The 12,185-nt window shown below is 30.2% G+C and overlaps 1 protein-coding gene across 6 annotated transcripts; it reads right to left on the bottom strand.

The window, feature by feature from the left end:
• Positions 1 to 4,502: 4,502 nt before the first annotated feature.
• Positions 4,503 to 7,734, bottom strand: LOC139893071 (uncharacterized). Of its 6 annotated transcripts, none has more exons than XR_011774323.1 (7): positions 7,715 to 7,734; positions 7,309 to 7,504; positions 6,523 to 6,808; positions 6,304 to 6,455; positions 5,063 to 5,614; positions 4,872 to 4,951; positions 4,503 to 4,734 (listed from the first exon to the last, which is right to left on the bottom strand). XR_011774323.1 is itself a non-coding variant. In XM_071876206.1 (6 exons), the coding sequence occupies exons 1-4, from the start codon at positions 7,346 to 7,348 to the stop codon at positions 5,470 to 5,472; spliced, it is 477 nt and encodes a 158-aa protein (XP_071732307.1). In that variant the 5' UTR covers positions 7,349 to 7,506; the 3' UTR covers positions 4,503 to 4,734; positions 4,872 to 4,951; positions 5,063 to 5,469. The 6 variants fall into 6 exon arrangements, 3 of the variants coding, with proteins under 3 accessions (XP_071732307.1, XP_071732308.1, XP_071732309.1); XR_011774324.1 differs by having other exon boundaries at positions 6,523 to 6,799; XR_011774322.1 differs by having other exon boundaries at positions 6,523 to 7,504.
• Between the last annotated feature and the right edge of the window lie 4,451 nt (positions 7,735 to 12,185).

Genomic DNA, 12,185 nt, shown 5'->3' with positions numbered 1-12,185 from the left:
CAGACTATAACGTCATCATGTGCCATGTTACACGACTCTTACATTCTATCTAACCTCGAAACATATCAAGAACATATTATCTTGATAGTTCTATCTTTTCCCTTGAATTCAGGAAATCAACCGTGACTACGTCACCGGTTAAGACGAACCTGCATTTAATCATTTCCCTCTTTTGTGATAGCTTCACTTGCACTCTTCACATAAATGAATCGTTCTATCCATATTACGCACTAATGATCAAAACTCTAATTTTTAGCTCGTATGCGTCATGAAAACATATTTATTGTCAGTCATGACCATCCTAATCAAATTTCGGGACAAAATTTCTTTAACGGGTAGGTACTGTGATGACCCGGAAATTTCTAACCAAATTTAAACTTAATCTTTATGTGATTTCGACACGATAAGCAAAGTCTGTTAGGTTGAGTCTCAAAAACTTTGAACTGTGTTCATGTATTCATTGACCTTCGACCATTTCCGACGATTCACGAACCATTATTTGTAAATAGATAGGTATATATATAAATAGGTAAATATAAATAATTATATATAAGAAACTGTTATATGCAATTGTTGTTATAAATAATATGTAAATTAATATAAGATATAATAAATTTTATTATTAAAATGAATATATAAAGTATACTATATATATGTGATTTCAAATTTATTTAGTGAACGACGGTGCCACTAATTTATCATTCGATCAATATTAAACAAGTTAAATTCGAACTTATGTGATTTTAAAATAAACGATGATCCGAAAATGAGTTTTACAAATTATAGGCTTATTAAAAATATATTTAGAAACTATTTGTTGAATTTTAAAATTTTTTATATTTTACTTGGGGTTGTGAGTGAATAATTAATGTCATTTTTATTTAATAGTTAATGCTCGAATTTTATACCATAATGATCAAAATAAATAAAGATATTTAATTTAAAAATTTGGGATTTTTTAGGAATACTTTTATATTTAACTGTTTAGCAACGAGCACGATATAACACTGCGTGGGAAAAACGTCGGTAGAATGAATCCAATTCTCTCGGCTGCTTTACTGTGTTTAGTTTCACACGTTTTGTGAATTAGATATTTTAAAATTATATTATTTTATTATTTCATCCACTTGTTAGTAATTTGTATATGATATTAGATATAGATAGATGAAAGTTGGAGATATATATATATATATATATATATATATATATATATATATATATATATATATATATATATATATATATATATATATATATTCCATGCATTATTTCAACACTCCATCACCACCTATCTATCTTTCATCTCTTTCCCTTCTTCTTGAACGAGAACTCAAATCAACAACCACCATCATCTCACCCCTGTCAACCTAACATTACCACCTTTATCCAATGCCACCACCTCAATCAAAACCGCCACCACTTTCACCATCGAAACAACCATCACTCTCCTCTCTCTACCTCTCTCTTTTTCTCTCTGCAAACATAGATCACCACTTCAAACCCGTTTTGATATCATCCCTTGATATTCATCCTGCTGCTACGAACCACTATTGAAAAGCCACCATGGAACCACCATTGCAGTCGTTATCACCCACTATTAATGTCTACTGCTACCGTATAGCTTCTGTTTCAGTTTCTGACAAACAGACCCCAAAACCCAACCATATAGCCCGTCACTTTTTTACTGTTCGTACTCAGCTTGTTTTCTGTTTTCTCTTCTTTCAAACCGTAGCCAGTTACTATCTAAATTCTGAAGTAACAAGTGCAACTACCGCTGCTACGTTTTCTGTGTTCTTCATTAGCTCACTTAGTTGGAGTGGAGTCTACCACCACTCCAATTATCACCCACACACCTGCAAACCAATCGATCACCATTTTTTTTTCTTCTTTTTGTTCCTGCCAACAACAAACAACCACCAAAGCACCAACCATGTAAACTGCCTTTTCTGCTACAACCTTTTGCTGTTTCCTTCTTCTTATTCGATGCATAAAAAAAAAGGAAAAGTGTGTTTGTTATTTGAGTCATGAACGTAAAAAAAAAAAAAAAAAGTGGAACCACTTATGTTCTATCAACTTGCAAGTGGCAAGGAAGAATTCAATTAGAAGTCAAATTGTAGGTTCCTTGTGGGTATAAGATTGTCGACTAATATCTTGTGTTTCTGTTTCCTTTTCGAAACCTGCCACCCAACAGAACCCACAAAAGAAATACCACATTTATACTTGGGCTTAGTTAATTATTGGGCTTGAATTAGGTATTGGGCCGTGAACTTTGATTTAGATTTGGACTGTAATTGTGTTCCAGATTGTTGGACTATCTGATTGGGTCAGTATCACTAAACCATCTCATATAAAAAAAACTGCTACAGCTGCGTTTGTTAATTCTTTATTTGTTGCGGTTTAACTATAACGAATACGATGATAGATGAAGTGGTGATGTTTATGATGATGATGTTAGATGGTTGATGAAGATCGTGATGTATGAGGATGATGTTCATAGTGAAAGCGCATGATGATGATAATCGTGGTTATGATGAACGATGATAATGAAATGATTGATGATGATGATGGTACGGATGCGAGGTCGATGACATGATGATAGATGTTAAAATAATAAAATGATGAAGGAGATGAAATAGAAAATCGGGTTAAGTAAATTAAGTCCTTGATATAATCAGAAAGGTTGAGACAAAGGAATGGTTTGGGAGTGTTATCGGGTTAGCGGGACGTCGCGGGTTCAAACCCGGACTTGGGCATTTTTTTAGGGCTACTTCTTTGAGGTAGTAATTTTACTCTATTTATTATTATTATTATAATAATTATAATAATAATAATAATAATAATAATAATAATAATAATAATAATTATTATTATTATTATTATTATTATTATTATTATTATCATCATCATCATCATAAGTGTTATTATTGTAATTAGTATCATCATTAATATTAATATTAAAATTATTATTACTATTATTATTATAAGTATTATTATTAGTATTATTAATTAGGTTATTATTAGTAGTATCATTTGGATTAAAACCATTATCATTAATATTAAAAATTATTATTATAGTTATTATTATTATTAGTATTATTATCAAAACTATTAATATCAGTATCATTACTAAATCTAATTATTTTCAGTATTATTATTATCATAAAAAGATACAAATTTTTATTTATTATTATTATTAATATTATTTCACCACATAAATAGCTATATAAGAATATATTTAATACATATGACATAACAACATTAATATTTTCATAATAAATACTAATTATTTATCTAAAGTATATCAAATAAATATAGCTAATTTAGTTATTAACGAAACATACAAGTTACTAAAATAACAATTACTAATAATACATAAACTTGTTCGATTACGATTAAATGTGTTAATATATATATAATTGATATAGGTTCGTGAATCCGATGCCAACTCTGCACTTGTTCAGTGCCGTCATATGCATAATTACTACGAAATACAGTATCGTGAGTTTCATTTACTCCCTTTTTAAATGCTTTTGCAATATATATTTTTGGGACTAAGAATACATGCGCTTTTATAAATGTTTGACGAAATAGACACAAGTACTTAAAAACATTTTACGATTGAGTTACGAATACACCGGATATCACCCCTTTATAGTTTGGTAATCTAAGAATTAGGGAACCGAGCCCCTAATTGACGCGAATCCTAAAGATAGATCTATTGGCACTGACAAGCCCCAGTCAGAGAATTTGAACTGCTTTAGTACTTCGATATAGGTATACAACCGCCAGCTTTAAAAGATATGATCTGTTTGTGAGGTGTACACAACCATCATATTTAAAAGAGTGACCTATTTGTATGCTTTTTGCATGACCGTGCGGAATGCCGGTATGCGGGGATATTCTATATGCATCTTGTTAAGGTCGATTACCAGGTGTTTATATATCGTATGAATGATTTTACAGCAGTGAGCAGACCTGCATAGATTGTTTTTGAAATATGAGTATCTTGTGGTCTATTATATTATTGGAAATGATTGTTTATGATAAACTAATGAACTCACCAACCTTTTAGTTGACACTTTAAAGCATGTTTATTCTCAGGTATAAAAGAAATCTTCCGCTGTGCATTTGCTCATATTAGAGATATTACTTGGAGTCATTCATGACATATTTCAAAAGACGTTGCATTCGAGTCGTCAAGTTCATCAAGATTATTATTAAGTCAATTATAGTTGGATATATTATGAAATGGTATGCATGCCGTCAACTTTCGATGTAATGAAAGTTTGTCTTTTAAAAACGAATGCAATGTTTGTAAAATGTATCATATAGAGGTCAAGTACCTCGCGATGTAATCAACTATTGTCAATCATTTATAATGTATATGAACGGGTCCTTTCAATGGGTGTAACGTAAAGCTACTGAAAATGGAAAGGCTAATAGTATATCAAGGTAAATGAGTACACTCTACGCAAATCATAGTAGACTTTCAATTCTTGTCTAATAATAAAACGTTGGCTAAAAACAGTAATGCAGAATCATACATGACAACTATACTGTTAGTACTCAATATAAATTTTTAACAAAAATGAAAGAAACTGTCAGACTATAACGATATGAATGATAGCATTCTAAGTCCAAACCAATAATGTAAATGATTAGTAATATATAGATGAACATCATAGATTGGTACGTAGCAGAAACACCTTGATCCTTCCCATATATTTTTCTATGCTGCTACAATCAATTAATTAATTAGAGTCATAAAATGAATCTATAGTATGAAAAAATATAATATCTATCTTGTTCATGTTGTTCAGTATCAATGAATAAAAAAGAGAAACAATAATCAACCAAAAATACAAACTTACTTGAACATAATATTTATGATATTTAAGTTCTTTCACAGTCCAAATTCTCAATTCTATAATCCACTTTTAAGCATCATCATCTGCCAAAAAAAAAAAAAAAAAAAAAAAACACGAATCAAAAACATTACTTTTAATTAAGAATTCAGTAAACCTAACCCATAATAAATCTAAGAAAAAGAGATAAACATAACCTGATAAAACGTTCGACTTCAGATGTTTTAATCGAAGAAGCCCTAACTTTAGAAGGAAAACGGTGAAACCCTAAATCGTCGTCTTAATCGTTTTAAACGATCAAATTATCAAGGGAAAACACTTCAATCGTTGCTCATCAACAATCGCCTGAAAATCGTATCATGATTACAACCCTAAATAGCCGTTTTATTATCTAATGGCATGCAAATCGCGGCGATGAAGATGACGATGGGTGGAGGCAGCGATGAAGATGGAGAGAGCGGCTTGTGGTCGTTTTACGTAGCTAATAGTATTGGATTCCTTATATTATACGATAGTGTCAACATTAGGTTATTACACTTGGTTACTATGTAGTGCTACCTATTTACATGAGCAAAAGGGCTACTACTATTAGATACTTGTTTTATTACACACATGCTTGCTGATTACTGCCAAGTCTTTCTTTTTCTTCGCTTCTTCGTCTTCGTATTAGAGTGTTCTTTTGGTGGTTGTGCTTCCTTCGTTTCATGTTCTTTGTTGGGAGTGATGGTTGGATGTTGTCTGTGCTGCGGCTATAGTAATATGGTATTAGTACATTATTTGTCTTAGTTTTGTTTATAGGTACAATGTGGCATCCCAAGCATTCAGATTTAAAATTAAAGATATAATTATGTAAGAAGGGATGCATAACCTAAAACTAATGAATATCACTTGTAAGTGGCCTGCATATCAAGTTTCATATTAGGTATACATGCAACAAATCACAATGTATGGCATAAATGATCATAAGGAAATGGGCCACCATTACTTCATATTAAAATAATCCAAATTACTTGCAACAGGTTAAGATTTATCATAAATGATCCTAAATAACTAAATTAAGTTTCATGTTAAGTATACTTTCATTTTAAGATAACATCAACAAATTCGCTCATGATCAAGTTACAATCTAAGACCGATATGTAAAAAATCACCATATTCAAATATGCATTTTGGAAATCTATCACTTCAGTTTATAAACTATCTGATTCGAATTCAGGTATTATTTACAGCACAATGCCATTAATCAAGTCAGCTAAGTTGATCAAGGTATTGGAACCTTTTCATAATTTAAAACGTGTGTGATAACTCTAATATATCAATTCAAGATCATATATGCATACACTGTTGCTCTAAAAACTCTACCCTAACTCCATAATTCATTAAAAAAATAATTCAATTTTTTACCTGACTATAGTGCGAGTAGTGTTGTGAGATTTACCTGACTATGTATTGTCCTTTGGTGTCGTGGTTTCCACATAGGTATGACGGACTTCCTTTCAGCTTTTTTTTACACGTTGGGCATCCGTAATAGAACCATTCTTTGTGTGTTTGTATAATTTCGATTGTGCCTTCCAACATCATCAGACGATCCTGTATTTATGAGTTATGATTTAGTCTAATATCCATGTTCTTTTTTCTTTATGTATTGTTATTGTACCTTGTATGTTGCTGGATTGCGTTGCATCAGTTGGCAAGTGTGTTGATTTTTTACTTTTTCTTGTTCTGGTTCGCTATAGCAGTGGCTACTTTTCAAAATTTGCCTTGGTTCAAATGAAGCTTTATATAAAAGAAAAACTTCTAAATATTTGTTAGAATATTCAAGCCATCGATATCATAAAACCTCCTAACAGTGTGGCAGGGATAGCGAGTTCTTCCAACAGTGTGTGATCAGCAAAATTCTCACGTCATTTATACCATTGATATCATAAAACCTCCTAACCATTCTATTCAAATTATTATATTATCTATGAAATAATGGCTTATATAATAACATACTGATTAATATGGAAAAAAAAGGCTGAAGGGGTTTTAGATGAACCAACCCAAAATGATATGTAGCTAGCAGTGCTAGCCCATCATATTCAGATAATCCAAATTACTCCAAATTAATTCATATTTAGATAACATCAACACATTCGCTCATGATCAAGTTACAACCTAAGACCGATATGTAAGAACCACCATATTCAAATACGCGTTTTGCAATTCTATCACTTTAGTTTACAAACTATCTGATTCGAGCACAATGCCATTAATCAGGTCAGCTATCTTGATTAAGGTATTGGAACTTTTGTATAATTGAAAATGTGTATGATAACTAAAATATCAAATCAAGATCATGATATGCATCACTATTGTTCTAAAAACTCTACCTTAATTCCATATCTTATTCTTTAAAAAAATAGTTCAATTTCTTTACCAATTTAAATAGTCTGAGTCTAACCTGATGTGCGTGTATATGAAAACCGCATATGACCGTACATATGGAACCCGTCTTCTAACCATATATCGGCCACCTCTGACCAGAGAATCAATTTTATTGAATTTGAATCGGCGAGTTCGATGTTTTAGATACGTCTCTGTTTCTACTTGAAGACCTCGAGCAAAACACCACTACTGAACGGATGGTGAAGTAGCTTCTACAAAATTACATGATCTTTGTTATAAATTAACTAACAACCAACAACGACAGCCAAACGAAAACAGTAAAATCAATATATGCACAACAAAATGCACAACACACAAATGCACCATGTATAGCAAAAACATATCCTAATTAAAACCAAAAAATAAGACTAAAAATCCAACATATCCTAAAACCAAAGCCTAATTATCAAATAAAAAACAACCTTAATTTTTTTGTGAAGGTATCGCAAACCGCAAAAACAATCGCACCAGATTCTAGATTGAAACCCAAAAAGGTAGAAATTAGTGAGACAAAAGCCACGAATGCTGGAAACACTAAACCCTAATTTTTGTTGCTGCGACATTAGGGAACAGACCCTAATTTTACCTTTTTTTTTTCGTTCGGCAGTGAATCGGGAATAAGGTTAAGTAGACATAATAGCAGCTTAGAGACCGTAATTTTCCCTTGTTTCGTTCGGCTGTGAATCGGGAAGAAGCTTTAGTGAAGATAATAGCAGCTTAGAGACCCTATTTTTTGTTTGGTGGACGTCAGGGAAGAGGCTCGCAGCTCGTCGCCATGTTCGCCAGGCAGTAACCCTAATTTTTTTATCTGCGTTCGAAGGAGTGGGTAGTGTATATAAACAAAATCAAAACGACGGTGGTGAAAAACTGCTGGCAGGAAGTGGCGATGGAGGCGCCTAGAAATAGGGATGGCAATGGATGTAAAAAAATTCCGAGATTCGCAGTTACCCGCAAATGTGATGGGCGGTTAAAATTAAAAATCTTTTAACCGCGAGTGGGCGATGGATGTAATCTTGTACCCGGATCGCAGGCGGGTGATGTATGTATTACATCCGTTGCCGGTTAAATCCGATCCAAGAATCCGATATACTTGTTCGAAGAATCCGTGGATATACCCGTCAAATAATCCATGGGCATACACTGTAGAATGCATTCAACCGGTATTTGCTTGTATTATTCAAACATTTAATAAGTACCTTAATATTAAATTACTTAAAAGAAGTAAAAAGACCATGTGCATTTTGCTTTTTTGCATTACACAATTAGACTTGTCTATGGTTAAACATATTGAGTTTTCAAATCTCAGACTCTTAGTATACCATGCGCATTTTGATTTACCCTTCTCCAATTCTCTCTTCAATTCTCAAGAAAGTTTGATTTCCTTTCTCAATTCTAACGTAAGTCCACAAAAATTATATTAACAAAGTTTACATTACAATAGTATAATCTCAAATCATGTCTAGAAACTCATACTACTATATTAGTTCATTGACTTCCAAAAGTTTTTAAACAATAACATAGAAATTTGGTAGAAATTTGGTGATCGATCACTATTAAATTCCAGTAATTTGATACGTGCAAGTAGTACTAGACTACTAGTATAACGTATTTTGAGTAATTTAATATAGATACAAATGTAGTACTATTTTATGAATACGATCCGCGGGTAAATCCGTCGCCCGCGGATATCCGCGGGTACAGGCGTGGATCTAAAATTAAATCCGATAATGAAGATCCGCGGATTGACGGGTTGACAAAAAATCCGCGGGTACTGGTGATGGATCCAATGGATCCGCATCCACGACCCGCCGGTGTCATCCCTACCTAGAAAGTACGGAAGTCATATTATGGAAGAAGGGTGTGTGGGTGATGAGGTTGGGTGTAGAAAAAGTGGAGAGCTGATTGTCGTTTTAGGGTTATTAAACGGCGGTGGTGTGGTGGGATGGAGATGGTGGTTGAGATTTGTTTAAAAAAAAGGAAAATTAGTTCCTGGAGGTTAATGGCGGTGGTGTGGTGTTAGTAGGTTAATGATGGTGGTGTGTGTAGTGACCCGGAAATTTCCGACTAAATTTAAACTTAATCTTTATATGACTTCGATACGATAAGCAAAGTATGTAGAATTGAGTCTAGAAAAATTTTGGAACAATGTTCATATATTCAATTGACCTTCGACCCTTCCCGACGATTCACGAACAATTGTATGTAAATAAATGTGTACATAAAATATAATATAATGAAAATAAATATAATAATTAGAAATAATAAATTAAAGATATTAATTAAACTATTATGGGATTTAAGGTGACATAAAATAACCAAAACTTGTTATTTTTAATATTTAAAGTATATTGAACATAAGTGATTTCGAACATGGTATGTCAACATTAACAATGTATTAAATGTATAATGTTATACTTTAAGTTTAATTGCTTCTATATATATATACCTAATATGTATAAAGGTTGTTAATTAAAACATAATTATATATAGTAAATTGAATATGTATATGATGTATAAACATAAATATTATAATATGTATATCGATAAAATGTATAAATATTAAATATATATTATTAAATAAGTATTAAATAATACATAATATGTAATATTAATATCAAATTGTAAATGCTATACTAATACTATTATTATTACTTTCACTATTATCATTAAATATTAACATTAATATATGTATTATTAACATTATAATAACATAAAATATATACATACACAAACTTAAAACATGTAAGTTTGTTATATTTTATTATTAGTATTATTAATAGATGTTATTATTACCATTTATCATTAACGATCATTATTATTAAAATTTATTATTTTCATTGTTATTAAGATACAAATTATTATCATTATCATTAATATTGTTATTAGTATTAATTCGATTAACATTATTATGATATTTTTATTAATAATATAATTATTGATTATTAATATTATTTAAATATAAAATAAATAAAATAAAAAGACATAAATTAGGTAGAATCAATTATCTGTATCCATTATTTCTGCCTCCATATTTAGCTCGTGACCTTTGTGTCATCTATCAATAACCCTGTAAATAATATTAGCCAATTATTCTTGCTTTATCAATTGATCACAAGCTCAATATATATTATCATATTACCAATAGCTGTAAAGGAAAAACACAACAGATAGATAAGCTCGATACACTCAGCTCTTATTTTTATTTTTTTATTTTTTATTTTTTTCTTTTTTTCTCAAAACTCGAATTTGAGTCATATTCAAAAATGTAAAAATACAATGTTGTTAGGAATGTGTTACTCAAACCTTCTTCAAAAATTTCAAGACTAAATTCGTTGTAACGAGCTTTAATTGTCGAGTCAAAGTTTGAGTTCCAAAAAGTCAAACAAAATGTTCTTGACAAAATTCGAGTTCAATTCAAAGTTTTGAATCCAATTGAGATTACAGAAAGTTCATACGTTTGATTTAAAACCAATTTCATGTTATAACAATCTTCTAAAACACAGTAAAAATCGAAAACAATAAAAATATTTTTTTTTTTGGCGACGGCAGTCGCTGTAACTTTTTCTTATATATATATATATATATATATATATATATATATTTTTTTTTTTTTTTTTTTTTTGCGTTTGATAAATTTGGAAATACAATATGATTTGGTTAATATTTTCTTTCTGTAATTCCTAAAAATTCAATTCATTGTATTTGGTTCGAACTCTGTGTTTGGTAATGTTGAAAAAGATGATGACATATAATCTAAAAAAATACGGGTTATATATATTCGAAATGCATATTAAGTCAGAAACAGAGCAACAGCCCAATGGTTTAGGAGGGTGTCGGTTGAGCGTGAGGTCTCGGGTTCGAGTCCCGCCGGGAGCATTTCTTTTTACTTGAGGCTTTTAAGGGTATACTCATTTACCAAAGAGCCAATGGCTTGGCGGTATCGAGGTCACCCTTACAACCTTGAGGTTGAGGGTTCGAGTCCTGCTTAGGACAATTCGTGGTGTATATATTCGAGTTAGATTTAGGTGGGTGGGTGTGTGAGTTTGCCTTTCAAAAAAAAAAAAAAAAGGTATACTCATTTTCTTTTATTTTTATTATTATTCTTACTATTAGTATTACTATTATTATTATTATTGCTATGGTTAATAATATTGTTATGGTAACTATTATTGGCATTGTTATTGTTATTATTATTAATATTACAAATATTATTATTATTATTATTATTATTATTATTATTATTATTATTATTATTATTATTATTATTATTATTATTATTATTATTAATAAGTATTAGTTATCATTTAACTCTATTATTATTACAATTAAGGTTATAACTAAAAATATTGTTATTACTACTATTATTATTATATTTATTAACTACTAATAGATGTATTATTATTATTATCATTATGTTAACGCAGATACTATGATTAATATATTTATCATTTAGATTAAGTAACGTCATTAAGTATTATTAACGATGTTATTATTAATCTTCATATTAAGATAATACAACTTTTTTACATATAGCAAACATTATTATCTATGTAAAATATACTTATGAGTATGCTACATATAAGTATAAACTAATTAGATTACTAATCTTTATATAAATATCCATATATTATAAATTAAGTATTTTTAATATATATAAGTAGATAATAATCATTATCAAATATATAAACAAATTAATTACATAAAGTTATAACTGTTCAATTACGAATATACGTTTTAATATATACATACAAATGATATAGGTTCGTGAATCCGGGGCCAACCCTGCATTGTTCAGTTGTTCAATATAGTCATATGTATTTTTACTACAAAATACAGTATGGTGAGTTTCATTAATTCCTTTTTAAATGCTTTTGCAATATATATTTTTGGGAC

Source organism: Rutidosis leptorrhynchoides, chromosome 2 (assembly GCF_046630445.1).
Source record: "Rutidosis leptorrhynchoides isolate AG116_Rl617_1_P2 chromosome 2, CSIRO_AGI_Rlap_v1, whole genome shotgun sequence".
NCBI lineage: Eukaryota > Viridiplantae > Streptophyta > Magnoliopsida > Asterales > Asteraceae > Rutidosis > Rutidosis leptorrhynchoides.
Note: the sequence above shows the minus strand (reverse complement) of the source record. Positions and strands in the feature narration are given on the sequence as shown.